The sequence below is a fragment of the Peromyscus eremicus genome, chromosome 8a (genome assembly GCF_949786415.1).
Source record: "Peromyscus eremicus chromosome 8a, PerEre_H2_v1, whole genome shotgun sequence".
Classification (NCBI taxonomy): domain Eukaryota; kingdom Metazoa; phylum Chordata; class Mammalia; order Rodentia; family Cricetidae; genus Peromyscus; species Peromyscus eremicus.
Window position 1 is genome coordinate 99,093,215 of NC_081423.1, and position 27,451 is coordinate 99,120,665.

General features: G+C 49.5%; 1 protein-coding gene across 3 annotated transcripts in view; it reads left to right on the plus strand.

Moving 5' to 3' along the window:
• Positions 1–27,451, plus strand: part of Sec14l1 (SEC14 like lipid binding 1) — a 46,273-nt gene that overhangs the window by 12,779 nt on the left and 6,043 nt on the right. For all 3 annotated transcript variants that reach the window (XM_059272198.1, XM_059272201.1, XM_059272199.1), the window contains exons 3-12: positions 13,242–13,391; positions 13,505–13,636; positions 15,404–15,532; positions 15,901–16,138; positions 17,107–17,216; positions 20,035–20,224; positions 22,437–22,525; positions 23,414–23,484; positions 24,801–24,972; positions 25,263–25,397. In XM_059272198.1, the coding sequence (XP_059128181.1) occupies positions 13,242–13,391; positions 13,505–13,636; positions 15,404–15,532; positions 15,901–16,138; positions 17,107–17,216; positions 20,035–20,224; positions 22,437–22,525; positions 23,414–23,484; positions 24,801–24,972; positions 25,263–25,397 (1,416 nt within the window). The remainder of the gene's footprint in view (positions 1–13,241; positions 13,392–13,504; positions 13,637–15,403; positions 15,533–15,900; positions 16,139–17,106; positions 17,217–20,034; positions 20,225–22,436; positions 22,526–23,413; positions 23,485–24,800; positions 24,973–25,262; positions 25,398–27,451) is intronic.

Sequence of the window (27,451 nt, forward strand, 5' to 3'; positions counted from 1 at the left end):
TGACTCCACACGGCTTTGCTTGTGGTTCCTGACACCAGATACTATTTCCATAGCTCATTGCATTCTTTTATGTGGGCAAACACGTGGCGTTTTTAAAGCTGACAGCTGCAGTTCCCTGGAACACCAAATGCTTTTTCTGAAGGCCATGGATTATGTTTTACGCTGTAAAAAGTCAAACAGCTCTGCTAAGTGGATGGAGCTTGACTTGAAGGCCTGCAAAACAGACTGACTGTTGGAGGTGCATTTATATTTGGTTTGTTCCGGTCCGTTTTATCCTTTTTTTAAATATATATATATATGACACAGGCTGTCTCGCCTATGCTGGCCTCCATCTCTATCTCCATGGGAGAAAGACCCTCAGCTCCCCATTGGGCCTTCTGCCTCCACCTCTCAAGTACTGAAGTTACAGGCGTGCGCCACACACCTGGTCTGGGCGGTTCTGGTGATTTGAGGCCGGGGCTTCCTGCATGCTAGGATGCTAGGAGAGTAGTCCCCACACTGAGCTGCCTCCAGCCCTAGTGTCCTTTTATTCTCTAGTGGGGACCGGCTAATGTTGGGATTTTTATTTTGCTAATTGAAAACTGTGCGTCAGCATATAGAGTTCTTCTGCTTTTCCACGTGTTTGTGGCCAGGCGCTGTCAGGCAGCAGTGGTTTGCTTTGTTTATTTTTCTGTGAGCAGCAGATAATGCTGTTTTAATAGTTGAACCCTAACACAAAAGAGTGGGATTAACATGCCGCTGATGTGTTAGAGCCAAGTATAGCACAAGCTACTTCGTGGGCTGGAGCTGCAGGAATGAGGATTTCAGCGGAGGGAAGTGGTGGGCGGAGTAGTCTCCAGGCTGCTTAGAGAGAGCCAGGGCTAGCGTCTTGTCCTGACCAGCAGCTGGGCTCGCATGGGTCTGTGCTCCAGTTTTCAGGTCCAGCTGGATGTGTGCTGTTGCTGTGGAGTTTGCCCTTGAGTAAGGTGCCCCTGCCCTCCAGTTTCCTGGCATGATTGTTTTTGATGTAGGGTCTGGCCATACTTGGCTCAGACTCCTGCCTGAAGTCCTCCCACTCCAGTCTCCTTCAGGGACTGGGGTGCAGGTGCTGGTACACTGGGCTTCCCTTACTCTGTTTGTACCCATTTAAATAACATTATAATAAAACAGCTGCTCAGCACTTGGGATGGAAGGAGTATTTTATATTTTAAAAGGGACTGTCAGCTGGGAGTAAGGGTGGTACGCACCTCTAACCTCAGTGCCCAGCACATGGACTGTACAGATGGAATGTTTGAAGCCAATCTGGGTGCATGATAAGACTCCCATCAGCCAGAACGTGTCCTGGGCACAGAGGTGTTGCTTTACTCTTAGGAATCCATATCGGCCAGAATCTTAAAACTGGGTTTTGTTTGAAATCCAGCCAGCGATTGGTAGTTGCAGGGGGAGGGGACATGTCCTTGTATTAACCTGCCTGTGTCCAGATGGGTGGTCTGTTGACTGAGGAGTCTTGAACATGTACAGGAGACCCTTCTGTCCCTTTGGTGCAGTACTTGGGTGCTGTGGTCCTCCGAGGTTGCTGGACTGGGGAAGTTGTCCTCTCATAGTGTATAATCCAAACTGGCTTTGATCTTGTGGTCTTCCTGCCTCAGCTTCCAGAGTGCTGGGATTACAGGCGTGAGACACCATGCATGGCTTTAAAGAAACTTTAAAGAACTTTAAAGAAACTTAGAGAGTATTAATTGTGTAGCAGTAAGGCAAAGGAGGACCATGTGTCATTGGGGGTGGAAAATGATTCTAAGCCCAATATCCACCTTCTGGAATCTGGTGATTCTCTGGAGAGTTGACACAGCTCATTCCCTTGTATGGGTTCTCAGGTGTGTAGTGGGCAGCAGAACTGTCTCCACAGGCTGTCTGATGAGGCCATCTGGCTTGGCCTAGAGACCAGCCTGGCCTCCTATGTGGCTGACAGGGAGCCTGTTGCTGAACCAGCTTTTGCAAAGCAAAGAGCACAAGTCCAGGAACAGTAGCTAACATGGGAACATGCTGCAGTGCCACATTATTGATCAGACTGTACAAATGAGTGAGCTTTAAAACTGCCGGCCAAGGGACTGCCTGTAAGCAGAAGTTTCGGTCCCACCAGCAACTCCCAAGTATCTGGCAGCTGCTTCCCAAATAATTGTCTCAGAGGCATAATATTACTTATATATGCTTGGCCAGTAGCTCAGGCTTATTACTAACTAGGTCTTACATGTAAATTAACCCATAATTCTTATCTATGTTTAGCCACATGGCTTGGTACCTTTTCTCAGTACGATATTCTCATCTTGCTTCCTCTATACCTGCTGGCAAGTCTGACTCCCCCCTTTCTCTCCCCACAATTCTCCTAGTTTGGCTCTTGTGCTCAATCTCTTCCTCCCTGGCTACTGGCCAACCAGCATTTTATTAAATCAATTTGAGTGACAAATCTTTTGTTTGGTTGGTTGGTTTTGGTTTTTGGTTTTGGTTTTTTGAGACAGGGTTTCTCTGTGTAGTTTTGGTGCCTGTCCTGGATCTCACTCTGTAGACCAGGCTGGCCTTGAACTCACAGAGATCCACCTGGCTCTGCTTCCTGAGTGCTGGGATTAAAGGTGTGCACTACCACCGCCGGGCTTGAGTGACAAATCTTTACAGTGTACAAGAGAATTATTCCACAGCAACTGCCCCAACTGGTGTGGACTGACTGTATGCTGCAAACTAGAGCAAGCCCAAGCTCTCCTCCAGCCTTTAGACCTTGGGCAACACTCAGTTGCCCAGGGGCCAGTTTACAGTCTTGCTTTAAGAGACTTCCCCTTGAGCTGGGCAGTGCTGGTGCACACCTTTAATGCCAGCACTCGGGAGGCAGAGGCAGGCAGATCTCTGAGTTCGAGGCCAGCCTGGTCTACAGAGTGAGTTCCAAGACAGCCAGGACTACACAGAGGAACCTTGTCTCAAAAAACCGGGAAGAGAGAGAGAGAGAGAGAGAGAGAGAGAGAGAGAGAGAGAGAGAGAGAGAGAGATCGAGATCCTTCTTTTTCTTTCCTTGGTTTCTCCCTGCCTCAGATCCCTCCAGGCTTACCTGTGCCCTGCTGTGCCAGTCAGTGCCCCTCCCTGGTGTTTCATGGCCCTCTGGGTTTCTATCTTTTAGGTGGACAGTGTATGTCAGTCAAGGGCCATCTGGGAGTTTCAGGCTCTCATTTGCCCTGTCATACTGCCTTCCAGTTAGTCTTCAAATGACAGGCCTTGGAGGAGGACCACTGAGCAGCATACATGATGGTAGAGGGGAGGGGCTGGAAGCAAAAATCCAGAAGTCAATGGGAGCCATCATGCTGCTGGGGTCAGGTCTCCAGTACCAAACTGCGGGGGTGCCCAGAAGGCTTTTGTCTTGAGAACAGTAGTGGACTTTCTGGGGCTCTGGGAACCCAGGCTAATGTTGACACTTATTCAGGCCACCACAGAGCCCAGTTCCTGACATGAGTCCAGATTGTTTCCTCATTGTGTAGGGAATGTTAATGCTATCAGCAGCAGGCCTGCTTCAGGACGGCCTGCATTGGGGCACATTCTAGAGGACACCTCATCACTCAGAGCCCCAGTCTGGGTCTTATGAACCTTCTCTTTCTGTCCTCTTCACCTCCGGGGCTGTATTTTGTACTTCAGCAGCAGTGGAGTGTACTAGCTCATCATTGAGCCCTACCCTTGCCTGGGTGACCAAGGGAGAGAGACAAGATGCTGACAATTACATCTGGTTTCTTTTTTATGGTTGGCGAATTACACATTAAAGTAACTGGTTGCCAACAAAGCCTCGTGAATTTTACATTGTACATTTAGGGTCCTGGGGAGACCATTGCCATGTGAATTCGATGAACACAGGTTTTTATATGGTGCATTTTCAGAGAACCGCTGAACGAAATCCTTACTTTGGCCAGGCCCGGTGTTTTTAGCCTGAAGTCTCAGCTACTCTGGAGGCAAATTCCAGGCCATCCTGGGAAACCTAAGGAGACCTGGTTTCAAAATAAACAATAGAAAAAGAATTGGGCTGTAGTGCCATAGTGAAGTGCTTGCCTGGCGTGTGGGAAGCACGTGCAGCATGCAGTGCTTCAGAGGAGGAACCCCTAGAGCTGAGCCTTAGTTTGTGAGCTGTGGGCAGACTCGGAAAGGCTCTCCTTGCTCTACAGAGCTCGGCTGGCCCTGGCAGTGTGCCCCTGCCTGTACTTCCTACTGCTTCCTTCCCTGAGGAAGTTAGTGTGCTGCCTGCCATAGCATACTGTGCTGTGAGCCTGTCGTGGGGCAGGGTCAGAAACACTAGGCAGTTTCTAATCTCTCGACAGTGCTTTAAGTTGAGGAAGATGAAATGGCAGCTCAGTGAGCAGTCACCTTCCCCAGGACACTGTGGGTGTGCCCTCCCTCTGTGTGTGTGTGTGTGTGTGTGCGCGCGCGCGCGTGCATTCGAAATCCTGATGCCAAGTCTTCTCTTGTGGTTTGAAATGGTGTCTCCCTGTCCTGGGGAGGACAGAGCAGGGTCCAAATCCCAGAAAACTCACTGTACTTCCTCACTTTAACATGCAGAGATGGTAGACGCTCGCCTTTAATCCCAGCACTGGGAAGGCAGAGATAGGCAGATTTCTGAGTTCGAGGCCAGCTTGGTCTTCTATTCATAACAGCAAAATTAAATTATGAAGTAGCAATGAAATAATGTTATGGTTGGGGTCACTCAACATGAGGAACTGTATTAAAGGGCACAGCGTTAGGAAGGTTGGGAACACTGCTCTGGAGCCTCTCTCCTCGTCCTAGACTTTCCCCACTAGTGTCCTGTGTGGTGTGATGCTTGCTGATGAAGTCTGGTGACTTATAGTCTGCTCAGAGCCACACTCCCTCCCCCCAGGTACTCTGCTGTGTGCCTGTGGTGTCATGAATCTGCCATTGCAAACTGTCCTGAAACATTTCTCCAACTTCAGTATATTACTTTTTGGAATGTTGTTCGAATAACTTAGGAAATGGTGTGCATCCCACCCTGACTCAAGCATTTTGTCTGATGGTAACAACGGTGCTGGCAGCCCTGCCGCAGAGCTCTGTGTGTAGTAGGTAGGGACCACAACCCAGAGAAGCTACCCAGAAAGGTCAGGAATGGTTATCTGCAGGACGTAAGCAGGTGCAAGGTGTGGCATCCCCAGGCTGCTGTCTGCGAAGCCAGTCTTGAGCTGTTCAGACAGCAACAGGCTCATGAATGAGGACAGGCTGAGTTTTCTAATTAAACTAAAAAGCAGAAGATGCAGTTAGCCAGACGTGCTTGGTTATACTTGGAAGTTTATTTGAAGACTCAGTTGCTCCCTTCAGTCTTTTACTGTTATGAACATTTCTTGGTGGTCTTACCTGGGAATTCTTTTTTTATAAGATTAAAAAAAATTATATCTGGAGAGATGGCTCAGAGGTTAAGACCATTGACTGCTGCTCTTTCAGAGGTCCTAGTTCAGTTCCCAGCAACCACATGATGGCTCACAACCATCTGTAATAGGATCTAGTGCCCTTTTGTGGTGTGCAGGCAAAAACGTGGAGACAGAGCACTGTATACATAATAAATAAATAAATCTTTTTTTTAAATTATGTCTATGTGTGATTGCCTACATGAATGCATGCACACACCATGTACGTGCTTGGTGCCAGCGGTCAGAAGAGACTGTCAGATCCCCTGAAACTGAAGTTAGAGATGGTTGTGAGCTGCCATGTTGGGACTGGGAACTGAACCAGGTCCTCTGCAAGAGCAGCAAATGCTTTTCATCACAGAGCCATCTCTCTGGCCTCTTGTAAGGGAATTCTTAAAAGAATAATATAAGTATTTCTGGATGTGAAGTTGACCTGGCTGCAACACCTGTCACCCCATTGATAGCTAGGGTTGATTGATTTGGCTGATCTGGTTGCCTAGTCCAGTGTCCCCTTCCTCCAGCATAGCTCCATGTTGAAGAGGACGATATTCTCCAAATAGAGGAGGACTGGCCTTCAGTCAAGGGTGTACAAGTAGCTGCACTCCCCTGCTAGAACTCCCTAACAAGCTCTCAGAAATACAAGTATTTCAAGATAGACTATCTAGATGCCCTTGGTAAATCCAGGCTTTAGCTGTCGAGTTAATTGCTCCTTATTAGGTTCAGCTAGAAGCCATAGAGGCAGTGTGGAGCAGTCTCCTCCACATAACCATATAAAGTACATTTGAGTGGTCTTTGTCACCCTGGGCTCAGGATGGGCAGGAGGCCAGTCTTGGTTGCATTGAAATTCTGCCCCCTCCCAAAAAAAAGCCAGGCATAGTGGCTTTGTAGTCCCATCACTTGGGAGGCTGAAGCAGGAAGATTGCCACAAATTTGAGGTTAGACTGGGTTTCTCTGTGTAACAGCCCTGGCTATCCTGGAACTCGAGTTGTAGACCAGGCTGGCCTCGAACTCACAGAGGTCTGCCTGTCTCTGTCCCTGTCCTCCCATCCTGTCCCCATGCCCTTCTCCCATTAGAGGCATGAGCCACCCTCCCCTGCCCCACCTCAGCACATTCACATTTTTAGAGAAGCCTTTAGCTGAGGGCTGGCTTGGTGGGGTGACCGGAAAGTCCTTGCATGTCCTTGCTTTACCGGTGCAGCCTTGTGGGTTGAGCATGGGGCTTTTCTGAACTAGATCACCTGGAAGGTGCGTTTGTCAACACCACAGACTGTGGTGTTTCTCTAAGGTGAAGTGCATATTTAAACTTCAAATAGGTTTAATTTTAGAGAAGATGGTTTGGGGGAATGGCTTGGTGTCTATCAAGTTTTTATATGCATGTCTTAGTTTCAGAGAGAGAGGACTCTAGTCACCTAGCTGACTCACTCCCCTATGCATTTTATAGTTGTGAGGCCAGCGGTGTAGACTTGAGCTTGGAAATGGCTGCTTGGATTGGGTGTGTAGTGAGGTGTGTCGTAACTAATTAGACTATAACTTTCAAAGGCGCTCAAGTTTTTAGAATTTTAGTTTTCTTTAAATGTATTATTAAGTATGAACACAATGTTGAGCATGGGCTCAGCAGTCTACCACAAGAGGCTCAAGAGTTTGAGGCAAGCCTGGGCTACCTGGTGAGACACTACCTTAAAAACAAAAATGGAGTATGAGCACCAAGAAGCCCTGTAACTTGGAACCTTGGTTTGTTAGTACTGAGCAGAATTTTAGACAGGGTCCTACTGTGTAGTCCTGGCTGGCCCAGAACTCTCTATGTAGACTAGACAGACTGGTCTTAAACACAGAGAGCCTCCTGCCTCTGTCTCCCAAGTACTGGGATTAAAGGTATGTGCCACCAAGCCTGGAAAGAGGCAGGTTTTGCTGTGGCGTTCTGTCAGGAGCACACAGGCCCACAGAAGACTGAACTGCGACCTAAAGCAGTTTCCCTGGGGAACCGGCACTGTCATTATCTAGACTGAGGTGTCCGGAGGCCTTCACCCCTCCCAAGTGGTACTGGGGTTAACCCCAGGTCCTGCACTTGTAGGCACGCGCTGTACATCTGAGCTGCCCCTGCAGCCCATGCTTTTGACTGGCAGCGACAGGGCCAGGGCACTGGAAGCATTCCCACTTGATGCAGGAATCATAAAGCCTCCTCTGGAGTTGACCAGCAGCTTGCCACTGGTGGCATTGGATAGGTTTTGGTGTAGATTATTTACTCACTGATTTTTTCCCCCAGGGTAAACCTGTGTCTGATAATCAGTTTTTTTGGTCATATCTAGTACCCCAGAACATCTCAGCTATCCAGAAAACAGCTAGCTTGGTTTGTTAGCCAAATTGGGTGTGAACTCAGTTCATTTGGGGTGGGGTGGAGTTGTTCTTTAAACAGAATTTCTTTGAAATAAGTTTTCCTGGCACCGTGCAGTACTCAGCTCATTAATTCGAAGTCGATCCGCCTTCACTAAATACGGTTTTCTTTAGCACAGTGCTAGCTTTTAATATGTCAACATGGAATCCAGAAGTTGGTTCAGAGCTCAGAGCTCTGTTGCCACCTCCTAAGCTGCAGGCTCAGAACCCTTTGAAAGGGTAAGAGTGGGTGTGGAGGTGGGAGGAAGGGTTAGTTACCCAGGAGGCAGCTTCCTTCTGGGGCAGGCAAGTTGATGAGGCCCTAGTGTTTTTATTTTTCAGACAGTTGCTGCCTTAAACACAAAGTGTGCAAATGATCACCTTAGCTTTCTCTTTCCAAAGCCAGTCTTCCTTTAAAGGGGCCTCAGAGCATGCCTGCCCTCTGAAGAAGTGATTGGTGCCAGCATCAGTTGGTTCTGTTCAGCCTTCCTTGACTTTCATGTTGCTGAATGCTGGGTGTGCTTAGGAAGCTGGATGTGCCCTGGGGAGACCAGACAGCTCTGGGCTTGCCACTGCCCCCTGGCTCTTGTGTGGCCCTTGGGGTAGAACGGAGCTTTGAAAGTAAGAGGCTTCCTGCCCAGCCTCCATGTCCATCCAGCCTGTGAGCTGGAGTGGGGAAGGAGACGTGGAGAGAGGTTTTGCCCTGCTGTCCTGCGTGGGGCTGGGGCTCGGACAAGCACAGGTGTGTTTTCTGATGACTTCCTCATGGGTAGTGATGGCTTAACTATTGTTCTGAGAACTGCCTGGGTCCTGCACACTCCAGTTGTGTCCTGTCTTGGCTTCTTGGCCCTTCCATAGGATAGAGCTAGGGGAAATCAGTTTCCCATGAGACCGGCTTGCTTCTCTCTTCAGGGGCTGCTTAACCGCTGGCTGGGAGCCTCGTGGGTTGCAGCTGCTGTTGAACTGAACACTAGGTGTTGGTGTCTGTGAACTCTGGAGACTGAGTTCACGCCAGCCTTCCCAGTCTCCTTTCCCGTAGCCCTGTTTCCAGTGCTCACAGTGCTCAGGACTCATTGGCCACGCTGAGTGAGGAGCAGACTAGAGTCGCTGGTTTGTGTGGGAAACTCTTATTCCATAGTGTAAAAAACTTTATTAACAAGACCTTGTTTCAGGCATTGAGGTTCTTAGTTCCATGGGAACGAAAAGAGAGGCAGGATTTGATCCCTGCCCAGTGGTTGATACTGCCAAACGAATGTCAGGATGAAGGAACATGGAGGAGAGGAGAGGAGCTCGCAAGCACTCTGAGGAGAGAGGCTGTCTACCCTTTAGCCTCTCCTGAGCCTGAGGGCCAAGGTGCCACCTGGTTGGTCACCTCAAGGTACAAGGGAGAGGCTCTGCCATGTGAGACTGCACAGCTGTGTGACTTCCTAGGCAGTGAAGGGCTTCAGTGTGGTTTCATTTCCAGGCTCCACCGTGGGGCCCACTCAGCTTCAAGAAGGCAGTGGTAACACTAGGTGTGGTCTCGGCACACCTTTGATCCGAGCACTCAGGAGGAAGAGGCAGGTGGGTCTCTGTGAGTTTGGCCATGGAGAAAGACCCTGTCTCAAAATAAAATAAAATAAAAAGAAAGACCCTGTCTCAATTGCCACCTACTCAAAAAAAAAAAAAAAAAAAGAAAAAGAAAAAAAAAGAAAAAAGAAAAAGAATGTAACAGTGTGTTTTAAAAGTGGCTGCTGTAGGTATTGACAAAGAGCCTCCTCCCTTTGCTGTTTCTTGGTAGGTTCCTAGTCCGCTCTTTAAGAAGAGCTGTAGTTTGGAGCCCTGTGTCGTTAACTTCTTGGTATGTCAGTGACAGAATGTGCAAGGCCAGCTCCCAGTCCCTTCCCCCCTCCCTCCCTTCCTTTGTTTTTTGTTGTTGTTGTTGTTGTTTTTGAGACAGGGTTTCTCTGTGTAGCCCTGGTTGTCCTGGAACTCACTCTGTAGACCAGGCTGGCCTCAAACTCAGAGATCCTCCTGCCTCTGCCTCACAAGTGCTGGGATTAAAGGCGTGCACCACCACCGCCCGGCTCCAGCCCCATTTCTAATGCAATGCTTTCTGCATTGGTGGGCAGAGAGTGGCAGTTCGTCCCTGGAATCACTCAGTTGGGGCCTCCTGAGCTCGTCTGTGGAGTGATCTGAGCAGGTAAACGAACTTCCCAGAGGCTGTTGGTGGTGAAGTGCATGGAGAGGCGTCACTGTGTGACTTGTGAGGTTCTGGCTGTCATGGAGCTCAGGATCTGTTTGAGTGGAGAGAGAAAGAGGCCTGTGTGAAGCTAGACCTGTAAGCACCATCAGTGCCACGTGCAGGCTGTCTTCCTGCCAAGCTGTCCTCACATGACTCACTGGGTTTCTGAAAACGGGACTCATTGCTATTGGCGCTTCCCCCTCCTGTTGAGGAGGAGGAGGAGGAGGACTTTGCCGGAAGATGAGGACCCATGCGTGTGTCATTCGTTGTGTTCCTGCTGGGCTGCCCGCTCCCTCCTCCATTCCCGACCCTTGGGATACCCTTGCAGTTCCCTGTCCCTTTGGAACATGCTGTCCCTCACTGCTAACTGTAAACAGAGCTCAGTGGGCCCAAGGCCTGTCCTGTGTGTCTGCGCACCTGCCTAGTCAGCTGGAGTTTTCTCGGGTCCCTTCAGTAGGCAGTACTGTGTGTGTGTGTGTTCCTGGGCCTCTGCAGTGTGGTGGTCACTCGCCGCCTGCACTTCCCACCCTGTGGCTGCCCTAGCACAGTGCCTTCTAACCGTGCGTTCAGATGGGTATGACCTACAGCTTCACAATGAGCAGATGTGATGACCCAGGAGAACCAGGACTGAATCGAGTCCTAGCCACAGCCCGGGCAGAGGGGTTCTGCTGTACTCATGGCTGAGGCTACCAACATGCAGATGGGCGGGCCTGCAGGCTGAGTGGCAGCCTTGTCCACTGGGGGCTGTGCTTTCCAGCATGCTGGTGCTTTGGGGCTACACCTGGTTGCAGGAGAGTCTAAGCAGCTAATGTGTTTTCTAACCATTGTCACACATTTCCTCCTTAAATCTGCTTTTGGTTGTGGTTCATTAGAGACATTGCCATAAACCCTCTCCCCGTTGTTAGTTAAATCTTACAGAGGAGTGGCACCTGCCAGTCTTATGTGTCCCTTCTTTATAGAGGGTGCAGGTGGCAGAGCAAGCATGGGGTTTCCCGTGTCTGGGCACTACCTCCAGCAATGTCTGTAGTTCTCTAGTCTCTGGATTGCCGCAGAGCCAACTAAACCTGGTGCTTAGGTACATTTTGTAGCGTTCACAAATTATATCACGTCTTTCTTTCCCTTAATTTTTATTTTGAGATCATTGTTGATTCATAATATGTTAAAATGATACAAAATACTACTATGGTGAGCCATGAGCTCTTCAAACCTGTTTCCACTGTGGAACTGCGTTGCAGAGATACGGTCCGTCCACACTGTCAGGTGCCGTTTCATGTGCCCCAGTGATGCCGCTCTGCAGCCATTCCTTCCTAAAGCCCCTCACAGCCTCTGGCTTCCAGTTTCTGTAAGTTTGTCTTTTCCTGAATGGTGTATAAAGTTCAAGGTCATCTTAGTTACATAGTTAGTTTGAGGCCAACCTGGGATATATGAGACCCCCATCTCAGGGCAAAGCAAACAGACAGTACAAGTGGATTCCTGTGGGTGTGGCTCCCTAGGCTGTGGACAGTGTGTGTGCAAATGTAGGGTCATTCCTTTCCGTGTGTGTGTGTGTGTGTGTGTGTGTGTGTGTGTGTGTGTGTGTGCGCGCGCGCGCGCGCGCGTGCTTCCTGAAGGACATGTAGCAGTTGCTGCTTTGAGCTTGCATGTCTGTCACCCCATAGGGCTGGTGCTGGGTGTCTGGTGGCTTCATGTTCAGGGTTCAGTTTTTAGAAATATAACTACTCTCCAGATTGGTTGCAGTGGTTCACATTCCTGCCAGCGGTATCTGACGGGTTTTTCTCTCCACGTCTTCCTCAGCTTTTAGTGTATGTTGTTTCTGTCATCTGATGGTACACAGTGTGGTGCACAGTGATGGTGGCCTGCGTGGTTCTGTTTGTGTCTCTCAGGGACTGAACTCTCTGCTCCTAATTTCTTTCCTTCTTTCTTTCCTTCTTTCTTTCCTTCTTTCTTTCCTTCTTTCTTTCTTTCTTTCTTTTCTTTCTTTCTTTCTTTCTTTCTTTCTTTCTTTCTTAATAATTTATTTAACTTTATTTTATGTGAAATGATGTAAAGGTATCAGATCCCCTGGAACTGGAGTTACAGACAGTTGTAAGCTGCCACGTGGGTACTGGGAATTGAACCCACGTTCTCTGGAAGAACAGCTAGTGCGCCTAACTGCTGAGCCATCTCTCCAGGCCCCTCTGCTCCTCATTTCTTTCTTTCTTTCTTTCTTTCTTTCTTTCTTTCTTTCTTTCTTTCTTTCTTTCTTTCTTTCTTTCTTTCTTTCTTTCTTTCTTTCTGTTTTTTCGAGACAAGGTTTCTCTGTGTAGCTTTGCGCCTTTCCTGGAACTCACTTGGTAGTCCAGGCTGGCCTCGAACTCACAGAGATCCGCCTGGCTCTGCCTCCCGAGTGCTGGGATTAAAGGCGTGCGCCACCACCGCCCGGCTGCTCCTCATTTCTATGTGGAGCTGTTTGCATGTGTCTAAGCTCCTTGGGAGCTCCTGTTTCCCTCTTTTTTGAGATGATGGTTTCATTCCTTAATCCAATCTGGACTTGAACTCATAATCCTCCTGCCTCCACCTTCCAGCTGTTGGGGTTGCCAACATGCACTGTAATGCCCAGCTTTTGTTCATGTTCTGATTGCATTTTAATTATTAAGAGGATTTTTGTTTTGTTTTAGATCATGGTAAATATTTAACGAAAAAAGGCCATCCTAATTTTTTCCTTCCTTCAAATTTCTACATTTGTCAAAATCAACTTAGGCAGACTTTGAGGTGCATTGGGATTCAGCTGTGCGGGTGCTGATTGTGCACACAGCCCTGGGTTTATCCTCTCAGCCAGGAGGAGGAGGGAGCGGCACAATGCGTGTATTTGGCCCACTGGGGTTCTGTCTTTCCCAGTACAGAGCAGTTAGCCTTTAACTGCATTACCCTGATGCTGGCCGGGGTCAGGGATCTTCTCCGTGGATTGCCTTTCAGTCACGTTAGCTAGGTTGGTTCTTTTGCCTTCTACATAGATTCAAAAATCATCTTGCATTTATCTACAAGAAGAGCCTGCTGGGGCTTGCACTGTGTTGAACTTGCATACCCATGAGGGCAGAATTGCCATCCTCACTAGGCCAAGGCTTCTAGTCCATGAACTTGGGTCTCCCCTCTTCGGGAAGATTGCTATGCTGCAGCCTGGGGACAAGGTGCTTTTTGTGTAAGGGTGCAGCAGTGATGGCTGTCATTTCCTTCTGTCCTGCCATTTGTCACAGGCCTATGAAAGGAGGTTCCCTACATGTCCTTTGATTCCAATGTTCGTGGACAGTGACACCGTCAGCGAATTCAAGAGTGAAGATGGGGCTGTTCATGTCATCGAGAGGCGCTGCAAACTGGATATAGATGCTCCCAGGCTGTTGAAGAAGGTAGCTGGAGGAGGAGGACACGTTAGGAGGCTGGGAGCCGCCCAAGACGGTGGACTCATGTTCAGCGCAGAGCACCGTTAGTAAATGCTTTCCCTCTTTGTCTCTTCTTTAAGATCGCAGGAGTCGATTATGTTTATTTTGTCCAGAAAAACTCCCTGAATTATCGAGAACGTACTCTGCACATCGAGGCCCACAATGAGACGTTCTCTAATCGGGTCATCATCCATGAGCACTGCTGCTACACGGTGAGTTGTGGCACCAGCCCCCCCCCGGGGGGGGGGGGCCCAAGGCCATGTGCAGCCACTGTTAACAGGACGGTTCTTTGTGCTGCACCAGCTGCTGTTGCTCCTTTGAGATGAGTGGCACAGTCAGGGAGTTGGTGTAGCATGCTGGGGGAAGGGCTGTATTGTTGTGACAGTCAAGGCTGCCAACTGTTCTTGTTTCTAAGGCAGGGACTGGCTCTGTACCCCAACTGTCTTGGAATTTGCCCTGTAGACCAGACTAGCCTTAACTTATTGCTGTCTTCTTGCCTTGTCTCCTGAGTGCTGGATTATAAGTGTACCCTTGCACTCAGCTCCTGATTAGTTTGTTTTGTTTTTTTGAAACAGAGTTTCACTGTGTAGCCCTGGCTGGCCTGAGTTTATTATGTAGAGCAAGCTGGGCAGGAATACACAAAGGCCTACCTGCCTCTGCCTCCAAGTGCTCAGACTAAAGGCATGTAGTACCAAGGCCTGTGGTGATATATGGTGTACCCTAATAAAATTTGCCTGAAGATCAGAGAACAGAACAAGCCACTAGATTAAACATAGAGGCCAGGCAGTGGTGGCACACACCGTTAATCCTATCACTCAGGAGGCAGAGATCCCGACCTCTGTGAGTTCAAAGCCACCCTGGACTACATAAGATTGACTCAGTCTAGGAGAGAAACAGCCAGACACTGGTGGCACACACCTTTAACCCCAGTACTTAGGAAGCACACATGCCTTTAATGGCTGGATGGAGGAAGGTAGATAAGGCGTGAGGAGACAGGGACTAGAAGACTTTTTCAGCAGAAGCGTCCCTGTCAATTAGAGGCTCTTTCGGGCTGAGGAGTCCTAGAGGTAAGAGGTGGCGGCTGTGGTTTGCTCTGCTTCTCTGAACTTTCAGCTTTCACCCCAATATCTGGCTCTGGGTTTTTTATTAAAAAACCTTTTAACATTTGGACAACAAAGGCCAGCTTCCTGGTTGGTTTTTTTAATATGAAGTTTTGTTTGTTTTTTCGTGGCCCAGCTTCTGACACTTTGGATGTGTTTTGAAGCCAGGCTTGAGTGTCTTTGTGAGCAGAGTTCTGAGCATCTATGCAGCTTGGCCTTCACTGCATGCTCTTATTGCAGGAGCTGCTTCCCCAGAGCATGAGAGAGAGTAACCCCCTCCTGGTCTCTGCTTCAGCTGTTAGCCTCCTACACCGCCCTCCACACAGAATCCAAATGAGCCATTGAACGCATGGCACACTCGTGGTCCCTTCTTCAAGCCCACAGCACTCCCCATCCCTGCAGAGGAACCCGGAGTCCTCACAGACCCCCTCCCCATGCCCCAGCCCCAGGCGCCCCCCCCCCCCCCCCCCCCCCCCCCCCGGCCTCTTGCTGAGCTCTGCAGCCAGCCATGCCGTCTCTCTAGCCCTTCAACCCTGCTGGGCCTTTCTCAACTACCTGTGGCATAGCTATCCCTCTGGGGGCCAGAGCAGCAGAGTGCGGCTCTTTTTCTGTCTTTTCTGTCCACCTACAGCACCACGTACAGGTGCTGGGTGAGCAGATGAAGGGGCTAGAGGTGAAAGGTCACTTAGAAAGTCATGAGTTTATGATTAGAACCCTCAAATGTCGACTCCATCTGGGTAATGTTTTGTCCTGCTTTGCTCCTTCCTCGTGACAGTGATGCCATTAAACAGGTTTCTTCTGGGTACTGGTCGGCTAGCGGGAGTGGACGTGATGTCTCTGTTGCGAGCATGGTAGTAGGAATGGGTTCTCTGCTTGCAGGTTCACCCTGAGAACGAAGACTGGACCTGTTTTGAACAATCTGCAAGTTTAGATATCAAATCCTTCTTTGGGTTTGAAAGTACAGTGGAAAAAATTGCCATGAAACAATATACCAGCAACATTAAAAAAGTGAGTGTCTTTCTTGGGATTTTATGGCGAAGGAGGTGGTAGTCTCTGAGAGAATGACCACAGCCTGGTTATCTTTTAATTTATTGTTTACTTGTTGAGACACAGTTCCCATAGTTCACGCAAACTCGTAATCCTCTTGCTTCAGCCTCCCAGGTATTAGGGTCACAGGTGTGCACCACTGCTTCCAGTGAGAATTATTTTGGAGGTGGGTAGGTGGGGGATAGGGGCTTGAACTTGGGGTCATACATGTGCTAAGCTAGCATTCCACCACAGAGCTGTGTCCACAGCCCCCAGATGCTGGTTTGGGTAATGTTTTATAAACTGGTGAGGGTGGGTTCATGTCACCTCATAGCTGTCTTATCTCGAAGGGGAAAGAAATCATCGAGTACTACCTGCGGCAGCTGGAGGAGGAAGGCATCACCTTCGTGCCCCGCTGGACCCCACCCTCTCTGGGGCCCTCATCAGAACCATTGTCAGCAAGCAAGAGTCAAACCACATCTGCAGCTGTCCTGGTCCCAGATGCTGCTGCCCTCAAGGAGGGGCTGAGCGGGGAGGGCCTCAGTAGCCCAGGCACAGCATCTGAGGCTGTGGTGGGAACCCCTGACGGTGAGTCTGGCACAGCCAGGGGACCCGTGGGCCTCTCCCCCCACCCCCCATGGCTCTGTCCAGCTGTGTCTCCTAGAACTGTCGACCTTGCACAGAAGAGAAAGGCCATCTGTGTCTTACCTTGTTTCCCAAGCCTCCTACTTACAGAACACATTCATTTGTTCTTTTCCATTAAATAGACGTTATTTCTGGTTGTTCACTGATTGGGACCAGAAAATGTTTTCTGTGTGTTTTGATTGATGGCACCTTCAGTGACGATAGGGGCAGCTTTTCCATCCCACGGGTCCTCTGCTCCCTCTGTATGGCTCCCGCTCTGAGCACTCAGTGACCAGTGTTACTCCTTTACTGCGGCTGCCTTCAGGTTGGACGTACCCTCGGTTCATACTTGGGTTTGCTGAGGCACAGCGCAGTTGGGTGACTTGTCAATAGTCACACAGCTAGTGAGTGTCAGGGCTGGGCCCACGGGTTGTGTGCAGTTTCTGTGTGCTAAGCACATACACAGAGCACAAGTTTTTAATTTTTAGTTACAAAAGGTTTAGAAAATAGGGGAGAAAATCAGAAAACTTAGGAAGATTCTAACACGGAGAAACATTGTTAAGATAGTGGAATTTATCTTTTCTTCATTCTGTTTGTCTTTGGACAGTCAGCTAGGGAAGGGAGTTGGTGTAGTGCTCTTGAACTCAGGCCCTGTGTTGAAGATGAGTGTATCTATTAAGCAATCAGCCTGTCCTGGGTAGTACTGAAATTACAGGCGGAGGACTGTAAGTAAGGAGGCTGAGAACCTCCCTGTGTTTATCGGGATCTGATCATAAAGACCAAGTACTTACCTGTGGTTATCAGTGATAGCTCCCTGAAGACTGCCTTCTTGCCCCGCCCACACTCCAGCACACCCTGCCGCACAGCAGCCTCTCTGAGGCGACTCAGGCTCTCTCTCCGTGGTCAGTAACACCACACACCTTCAATTCCAGACAAACTCGATGCCGACTACATCAAGAGATACTTGGGCGACCTGACCCCGCTCCAGGAGAGCTGTCTCATCAGACTGCGCCAGTGGCTGCAGGAGACGCACAAGGGCAAAGTGAGTGTTGACTCGCGGGCGGGCAGCGCTGCGCCCGTGGGCCTGCAGTCTCCTGTGAGGCTCCTGAGAGTAAAGCCCCTCCCGATCCCGTCTGCTGTGCCCGTGAGTGTGTCTGCGGTGGCACCAAATCCTCACGGCAGGTTTAAGAAGCCATCCACACACGAGTAGCTGTGTTTCCTGCGCTTTCCAGAGAAAAATCTAGCTTAGAAACCACGAAATGCCAATCAGCAGAACATAGTGCCTGTCCATGTTGAGGAGCTGGAGCCCAGACATGTTGGAGCGTTTTTTAAAGTGTTGGCCTTAGCATACAGGGAAATCAGCTTCATTGTGACATTTAATGAACATATGTCATTATACTTGGTTATTCAGGAGAATGTCATTCTCCCCCTCCCCCATCACAATAGAGCTTTGGTTCTGAGATTGGGGGAGATCCTAGCCCCACAAAAGTGAGGTTTATGGAAAACGGGGCACTTACTATGTCTCGCCAGTGTGGACATTATCAGATAAAGGGAGCTGAACATCGTGTGGGGCTGGCCTGGTCCCTCGGGCCTGGTTGCCTGGTCTTACAGCTAGCTGCCAGTCACCAGTCGTTAGGGAAGCAGCCGCAGAAGAGCACCTTTCCTGACAACTGTGTAGCGGATGCTCCAGCTCCTCAGTCCTCACAGCTCTGAGTGAGTGAGTACAGTGTGAACATCAAGGCAGCGGAGGGGTTGGCAACTGGCTGAGGTGGAGCTGGTGTGTGACCAAGCCAGACCCTAACTCGGACCGCTTGGTTCTGGCACCCACAGTCCTGTTCTGCCGCCTCCCCTCCCCCCCTTTTCTTTTTAAAAGAAATGTAGGTAACTGGTTTATTAGGGTGAGAGTTTATTTCTATGTATGTATTTAAATTTTTTATTTTATGGATGTGATGTTTTCCCTGCATGTATATCTGTGTGCCATGTGTGTGCAGTGTCTGTCAAGGCCAGAAGACTCCCTGGGGCTGGAGTTAGAGATGGTTGTGAGCCGCCCTGTGAGGGCTGGGAATTGAACCTGGGTCCTCTGGAGGAGCAGCCGGTGCCCCTACCTGCTGAGCCATCTGTCTCTTCAGCCCTGCCTCCTCCACTTTCTTTTTTGAGAGAGTCTTGTTGAGCTTCAAACTTTAAAAAAGATTTTTTTTAATGTTTGTTATTTTATGTTTATGGGTATTTTGCTTACATGTATGTCTACACAGCATGTTTAACCACTGATCTGTCTCTCCAGCCCCAAATAGTAGAAAACTCTTGATCCTCTGGTGTCAGCCAACTGAGTGCTGAGGTTAGGTGTGTGCACCCTCCTCCATGCCTGACTCCAACACCTACATTCTTTTTGTTTTGTTTTTGTTTTTTGAGACAGGGTTTCTCTGTGTAGTTTTGGTGCCTGTCCTGGATCTCGCTCTACAGACCAGGCTGGCCTCGAACTCACAGAGATCCGCCTTGCTCTGCCTCCCAAGTGCTGGGATTAAAAGGTGAGCAACACTGCTGCCCGGCCACCTACACTCTTAATCACTTCTGTGTGACTAATTCTTTTCAGATGATTGATGCCATGTCCTTGGCACTGGCTTTGCCTCACATGGCCAGGAAGGGTCATGGAAAGCTACTATTCCCACTCACTTCCTGGCCCATGATGGTCCCACTGCCCTCATTCATGAATATCTAGCCTTGGGTGAGATACCTGGCCCAGAGTAGGCTGGGAACACAGCCTCAGCCTTATTCTTTATTTAGGCAAGCATCCTAGGGATGAGAATATTCCGGTATGTCCACACACACCAGCACCTGAAGTGTACAGAAAAGCTATGTTGCTACAATTCACACAGCGGCCAGATGTTTAAGAAGTCCATTTACAGCCGGTTGTGGTGGTATATGCCTTTAATCAGGCAGAGGAAAAGGGGTCAATGTCTACATAGTGAATTCCAGGCAGAGCTTCATAGTGAGACCCTGCCTCAAACAAACAGAGATCAGTTTGCCTCCACTTTACTTTGCTGAGTTGAAAATGGCACAGTCAGGAGGGTTTATCCCAGTATTTTTTTTTAATACATTGGGGGTGACTTTTCTGGCAGCATTTTTTGGTGGTGCAAGGGATAGACCCTTGCCTCGTACTTGCTAGAAAAGCATTTACTGTGCTCAGCCTAGGAATGCTGCTTCTCAGAACTGTGGACAGTGTGGCTCACTGTTGGCAGGAGGTAGGTGTCTTAGTCAGGGTTTCTATTGCTGTGAAGAGACACCATGACCATGGCAACTCTTATAAAGGAAAACATTTAATTGGGGTGGCTTACATTTTCGGAGGTTTAATCCATTGTCACATGGTGCAGCATGGAGTGCAGGCAGACGTGGTGCTGGAGAAGAAGCCAAGCTGAGAGTCCTACAGCTTTTTTGTTGTTGTTGTTGTTGTTGTTGTTGTTTTTGAGACAGGGTTTCTCTGTGCAGCTTTGGAACCTGTCCTGGAACTCACTCTGTAGATCAGGCTGGCCTCGAACTCTCAGAGATCCGCCTGCCTCTGCCTCCCAAGTGTTGGGATTAAAGGTGTGCACCACCACCACCTGGTAAGTCCTACATCTTTGATCCACAGGCAACAAGAAGTGAATTGTCTCACTAGTGTGACCTGAGCATATATGAGACCTCAAAGCCCACCTTCACTGTGACACACTTCCTTCAACAAAGTCACACCTACTCCAACAAGGCCACATCTCCCAATAGTGCCACTCCCTACGAGCTTAGGGGGCCAATTACATTCAAATTACCACAGTAGGTTTGACTTTCTCTCCAGCAACTCCCACTTGGCTTAGAGACCTGTCTTCTCCTAGATTCCGAAGGATGAGCATATTCTCCGGTTTCTGCGTGCCCGGGATTTTAATATTGACAAAGCCAGAGAGATCATGTGCCAGTCTTTAACTTGGCGGAAACAGCACCAGGTGGATTACATCTTGGATACCTGGACTCCACCCCAGGTCCTTCAGGATTACTACGCTGGAGGCTGGCATCACCATGACAAAGGTAGGGTGAGCCTGACATGGCCACAGCTCTGTGCTTCGTGTCACCCTCCATGGCACCCTGTAGCCTTTCTTACCACATGACTGGCTGGCACATGGGGGACAGCCAGGCATTGGGAAGTGGTACGAGTGCCTTGCCTTCTGTTCTCAGGGAGTCTGGTTGGTCTGGGAGAACACTGCATTGTGTAGTACAGTTCAGTAGCCCAGCGCTGACAGACAGCTTGACCACCACCTTTAGAGTAGCCAAAAGCTGCCTGGCTTGGTCTCCTGCCACAGACAGTGCAGAAGAGCTCTCTGAGGCCCAAGGCACAGTACAGGTGCATGCCAGCCACCCCTAGAAAAGGCAGCCTCAAGAAACTCCCCCAGCCCCTCACCTGCCTCAGCCTTGTGGGAAGATGCACCTTGTCAACAGTCCTCTCGCTGACCTAGAGCCTTCCAGCTGTATAGGGTGGCACTGTGGTCACAGACACGACAGAGATACTAGGAAATGCGCCCTCCTCCCCTTGAACATGTCTTTTCAGATCAACAGCTCCTGGAAATCTTGGTTTTAACTTTGTGAATATAGTTCTCCACATTAATTGTAGCTTTATTAATTTTTGCTTTTGCTTTTATTTTTTGAGACAAGATCTCATGTAGCCCAGACTAGCCTTGAACTCCCTTAAATAGCTAATAGGAGCTTTTAACTCATCTGTTTTTGTTTTTAATATTGTATATAATTGAGGGTAACAGTAACTTTTGGGTTTCTGCTTGACACAGGGTCTCTTTTTGTAGCATAGGCTAGCCCTGAACCTAGGATCCTCCTGCATTAGGGTCCTGAATTCTGAGACACAATGCTGTGCACTCCGATGCCCATGACTTTTTACGAAAATGTAACACTTATTTTTATTCCACTTTGTGGCTCAACTCTTTTTTTGTTTTCAAGACAAGGTTTCTCTGTGTAGCAGCTCTGGCTGTCCTGGAACTTAATTTGTAGACCAGGCTGGCCTCGAACTCACTGAGATCCGCCTGCCTCTACCTCCCGAGTGCTGTGATCAAAGGTGTGTGCCATCATGCCCAGCCGTGGCTCAACTCTTCAAGGTTAAACGTTTTGGTAGTAAGATATTGACAGCCCAGCTGTGGTGGCTCATGCCTCTAATCCAGCATTTAGGAGACAGGTATGCAGATATTGAAACCAGTCTGGAAAACACAGTGAGTTCCAGAACAGCCAGAGTTATAGCTGAGACCCTGTCTCAAACGAACGATTAAAAAATGTGTTTTACTAAATATCAGGAGATCCAGGTGTGGTGGTGAATGTTTGTAATCCCACCCCTTGAGAAGCAGAGGCAGGGTGATCTCTGTAAATTCAAGGTCAGCCTCATCTATGGAGCAAGTTCCAAGCCAGCCAGAGCCACGCAGTGAGCCCCTGGGCTGCAGGTGAAGTTCTCCAGGGGACAGGTGTAGGTCCCAGGAAGGATGACAGCAGACCTGGTGTGCTGAGGGTGCTGACCTCTATGCTGCCCCTCCAGCACGGCCTGGGCCCAGGCCAAGACTGTAGGGTGTACTCGGCCCAAGGTCTTCTCTACTCTGCTGGGTGGTGAAGGTTCTGGAGTGAGTTAGGTGGCCTGTTTATTGGGCCTTCAGGCTAGGGAGCCACAGACCCAGCATGTGCTGACTGTGGGACTCATGGGTTTCCAGATGTGTGTCCTTAGGGAGGAAGGCTGGCTTTTTAAAAGTCTTGACAATAACTTTTTAATAATTTATGGAAAAATTATTTTATAATTTAAAAAAAAACCTCTGTATTCATAGAAAATATGTGGCTGTGCTGATGTCCCCTGTAATAAACACTGAGCTTCGCAGCACCCATGGTCACAGGCTAGGAAGCCAGGCAGGCTGCACCCCAGCTCAGTCCCACGTGACCTGGCCCAGCTCAGCAGTGTGAGCCCTATATCCTGTCATTTGCTATCAGCTGACGTGGTTGCCCCTCCCCATGCCATTCTTACACAGAAGCCAGTCTCCCTCTGCTCCTTAGAGTAGGCCAAGCTCCATGCTTACCTTGCCTGTCTCAAGCATGAGCACAGAAGAGCATGCTTCCCTGGGGAGCCTTTCTGTGCTGTGCAGGGGACGAACACAAGGTCTCACAGGAGGGGCCTCTGGCATGGAGCTGCTCTGTAGTCCTTGTGAAGACTCTTAGAGGTATGTCCTGCCACTCGTCACAGCTTCCTCCTGCCTCCCTGCAGATGGGCGGCCGCTGTATGTGCTCAGGCTGGGGCAGATGGACACCAAGGGCTTGGTGCGAGCCCTCGGAGAGGAAGCCCTGCTACGATATGTAAGTGCTCTGGGGAGTGCTGGGCCGCATGCTGGCCTCACTCTTGCTGCCAGCAGGACTGGGGCATCTCTGCTGGGACAAGTATGCGTGCTGTCTGCACTTGGGGACATGTGCTCTGCAGGAGGGTTCTGAGGGGGACATGCAGCGCGAGCCTCAGGAGACATCTCCTACTGCCTCTGACTCACAGAGCAGTCAGCCACGTCACACCTCTTGCCAGATCTCTTTCTGTTGACCCTTCCTTTTCCAGGCTGATGGTCCCTTTCACAGACTGCTGAACTGTCACCTGGTTCCGGGCCACCCCTGTATCTCCCCAAATCTACTGCACCCCTGGCCCAGAGAAGAATCTGTTCTGTCAGTTTGAAACAAACTAAGACTTAAAAAGGCAAATCCCATCTCCCCAGTATTCACAGCCCTTGTTTTGCTGTGTATTCTTTCAGGTGCTGCCTGTACCCCAGCCATGTGTATTCATGTGCACACACACACACACACACACACACACACACACACACACGCACACACTTATTACTCCACCCAAGAGCTTTCCTGAGCCTCCCTGGCAGCTGTTCTGCCTGCCTCTGTCTTGGCTGATATGGTGAGACCAGGGTGTGCCCACACTCCTCACCACTCCTGCTGTCCTGAATGAGCCTGTCCGCAAACACCCCTACAGCAGTGCTCCTGCCCAGGGATTCCCTGAACTGGGGTTTTCTTTGGCCAGCCTGCTTTCTCTCTGTTTATTCTCTGCAAGTGAAATATTCATTGTTGCCTTGTGGGGTGTGAGGGGTGCCTGCGGTCACACGTGCTGTGTCGTCCTGCCTTAGCGCCCTCTGTTCAGTCTGATGTCACTTGTACCTTCTGGGACTGACCCTGGCCGCGGTCATTTGCTCACAGGTTCTTTCCATAAACGAGGAAGGCCTGAGACGATGTGAAGAAAATACCAAAGTCTTCGGCCGGCCCATCAGGTTGGTTCAGCCTTATCTCCTTTCATATAAAGAACAGGAACTAAATACTTTCAGGTGATCTTTGGCACCACCGTCTGATAGTTGATGGTTTCCAACATGTTCTAGAAGGTTGAAAAGCAAGTGATAAGGTCAGTTCCAGCGCTAGTGCCAAGGCTTCCTATCTGTCACCCCCGAGTTACCAGTCTGCCTGGTCCCAGCAGCCAGGACTACAGGTGGTTTCCTGTTGGCTTCTGTGCCCTTCGGGCCACAGGTCTTTTTCATGAACCTGCTTCTAATTGTGGAATACTGTTCTGAAAATGGGCAGAGGAGAGGGGGCTTAGCTCAGCGGTTAAGAGCACTGGCTGCTCTTCCAGAGCACCTGGGTTCAATTCCCAGCACCCACATGGCAGCTCACAACTGTCTCTAACTCCAGTTCCAGTGGATCTGACTCCCTCACAAAGACATGCAGGTCAAACACCAATGCACATAAAAACTAAAAAAATTTTTTAAAATGGGCAGAGAAAACTTTTAAAAGAAAAAAACTTAGAAAAGCCGGGCATGCTGGCTCACTCCTGTAATCCCAGCACTTGAGAAACCAGGCAGATGGATCAAGAGTTCAAGGTCGTCTTCAGCTATCTGCAGTTCAACGCCAGCCTTTGCTACATGAGACCCTGTCTGGGGTCGAGCAGGTCCGTTCTGCCAGGCCAGGGTGTGCAGGGTCCCTGCTCACAGCTGCTTGTCAGTTCTGGAGGCCTGTGAATACTGTAGTTGTTGCCCTTTACGCCCGGTGTGTTGAAGGCCGACTGTCTGCCTTGATGACAAGCCAGGAGGCAGCACCAGGATACTCAGCATTGAGCAGGTCTGAGGGGCCTTTTCAGAGCTGGAGTCTCGTTAGTCAGGCTGCCCTTGAACTCCTGACCCTCCTGCCTTCTGAGCACTGGTGTTTCAGCAGTTCCTAGACTCACTGTGGTCTGTCAGGACTTGGTCTTGTGGCTCAGGCTTTGTTCCTGGCCCGTTGCTAGTCTGTGGTTCATACATGCAGATGTAAGTAAGAGTTCAAAGCACCTTGTTTTGTTTGTTTTGTTTTTCAAGACAGGGTTTCTCTGTGTTACAGCCCAGGCTGGCCTCCAACTCACAGAGATCCACCTGCCTCTGCCTCCCCTCCCTAGTGCTGGAGTTAAAAGCATGTGCCACCACCACCCAGCTAACAACACTTTAACTTTTAAAGACCGTAGAAAATGAAACAGAACACCGTTTGCCAAGTGTAGAAAATGAAACAGAACACCGTTTGCCAAGTGCCGTCTGTTAAGTAAAACCCATCCTCGTGTTATTCATAGCTCGTGGACCTGCCTGGTGGACCTTGAAGGGCTGAACATGCGGCATCTGTGGAGACCTGGGGTCAAAGCCTTGCTGCGCATCATCGAGGTGGTGGAGGCCAACTACCCGGAGACGCTGGGCCGCCTCCTCATCCTCCGTGCCCCCAGGGTCTTCCCTGTCCTCTGGACATTGGTGGGTTTAGACGCTGCTCTGTAGCGGCCAGGCCTGCTCAGTTCATGCCTCCCGCTGAAGCCTCAGCTAGGCGGGAGAAAGCAAATAAACACAGATATGAAGTGCTGCGAGTCTTTGAGAGGGAAACAAGCGGGGTTTTCCTGAGGAGCCTAGTGCTTCGCCAGTAGACGTCACAGGGTGCATGAAAGCTGTGACCCCGCCCCTCGCTCGTGCCTGGTGTTGCACGGCAGGCGTGGGCTCTGACGACCACGGCAGCAGGTGGAGTTACTGTTCTGTCTGATTACTTTCAGGTTAGTCCATTTATTGATGACAACACCAGAAGAAAATTCCTCATTTATGCAGGAAATGACTACCAGGGCCCTGGAGGCCTGCTGGATTACATCGATAAAGAGATAATTCCAGATTTCCTGAGTGGGGAGTGCATGGTATGTATCGGCAAGACCCGTGCCAGGGCCGAGCACTGGTTTGCACTGAAGGTTTTCCAAACTTCTGGTTGGTTGCTGGCGTTACTTAGTTGTGCTAGACTGAGCCACTGAGGAGTCTGTAGGAGGGTTGTTACTAGGTCCATATCTCGGTGCTGTGAGTGTGTGAGCCTGAGTGTACAGGCCCAGGGTCGGCTGAGTTGGTCTCCACTTTGTTTTTGAACCCAGGACTCACTAATCAAGCGAATCTGTCTAGCCAGCTTGCTCCAGGATCCCTTCCTTCCACCTCTCCTGAAGTGGAGTTACAGGCAGGCTGCTCAGCCCATTCAGCATTTACAGAGGTGCTGGAGATCCAAACTCTGGCCCTCACAGTTTGCATGACAAATACCTCATCTGTTGACCATCATCTCTTCAGCCTTTAAAAACACTTGTAAGATGTTGAATCAACTCCAAAGACTATTTCTCCTTGACTAAAGTAAACCAACAGAATATTCAGAGTTGAAACGTAGAAGAATTGCTTCTTTGTTTTTAGGTTTGGGATTTTAAGAAATGAGGTGATGGATAATTACCCAGAGGCCTCTGCTGGCAGACCGTCTAGTGCTGGAACATGGAGGCTCATGCCCAGAAGCCTGCCGTGAGGGTTCAGGGAGCAGGAGCCCAGAGATGTGTGACTGGCTCTGTGGCACACAGTGGGAATGGAAGTAGCAGGGAGTCAGAGTTCTTAGCAGGCTCTCTAGTCACACGTGACACTGACGTTGGTCTTCTGAGTGTGTCTCCGGGGACTGTCTGGTGGTTTTAGCTGGAGAGTTGAGCTTTCAGTGTGATTTTTCCAAATGGCTGGAGGAATTTAGAAAACAGGAGAGTTGTGCTTCGCTTCCATGAGGGAGATTGAAGGTGTCACCGCAGTTCAAAGGGCATGTGAGTTGCCACCACAGTGATTACGAGCACTGTTAAAGCATGGGCTAGGCTGTGGTACCCATGCCTGCTGTCGAGGGAAAAGCTAGCCATCCCAGGCAGTTATGACGAGCTGAGCTGGGGTGGAAGGCTCTACTGACTACCATGAGTCACAGCTCTGTCAGTATTTGCCGATGCCGTGTTGTGCTCAGAGTCGAGTCGAGGCCTCCTGAGGCCTGTTCTCAACTCTCCCCAGTGGCTCCTCAGGCTGGCTGTCAAGAGGTCATTTGTGAACTCTGTTGACTTCTCTGTGCACAGGGGTATTGAACTTTGGGCCAGGCTAGTGTTTTATTATTTATTTTCCTTGAGGCACAGTCTCATTATGTAGCCATGCTGGCCCTGAACCCATAACCCTCAGTGCTGGAGTACAGGCTTCACTAGAGAGCCTGTCCACACAGCGTTGGTGACCTTGGTGACCGTGGGGACATTTTCCACTGGTGCTGTGCTACAAGCTGAGGGCTGCAATCTTGCTTTGTGTGGAGTTGCTTCTGGGTTATAATCTCAGGAGTGCTTAGATTTTATGCACTGGAATGTGAGTTTGCTTTATTAAGGTCAGTTGGAAAATTTACAATGAGAACAAATTCTAATTCAACTTAGCTTTTTCAAATAAATTCAGAAAAAGTAGTAGTCCTTTGTTAAGTTTTGGCTGACTCATTGTTTGACCAAGGTTACATAGGATGCTTGCTTTATTTTGTTTTGCTCAGAGTTTTTGTGTATGTGTGGTGCTGCGGATAAACCCGAGCACGGTGCAGGCACTGTGCTGCCGAGCTGCACCCTACAGTGGCTGTGATTTCTGTGGCTGCTGGGAATGAAGCTCTGCCTAACCAATAGTGCCATATAAATTCCTTTAATTCTCATGTAAATCATCTTAGTAATTGAGTTGGTACCTCATGCATATTAGTGTGAATCCTGTGGTAAACCAGCTTCAGCTTGTTCTCATTTATTCCGAGTAAAAACACTTGTATTTAAGTGGGCTGCACAAATATTTTGCTAAGTACTACAGAATATTTGATAACATTGCCAATGTTCTCCGTTTTCCCAGCTGCCCCAAGGGGTGGGTGTGTGGGTGTGAGGGGCTGCCTGGCCTCTGCCCGGCTCTCACT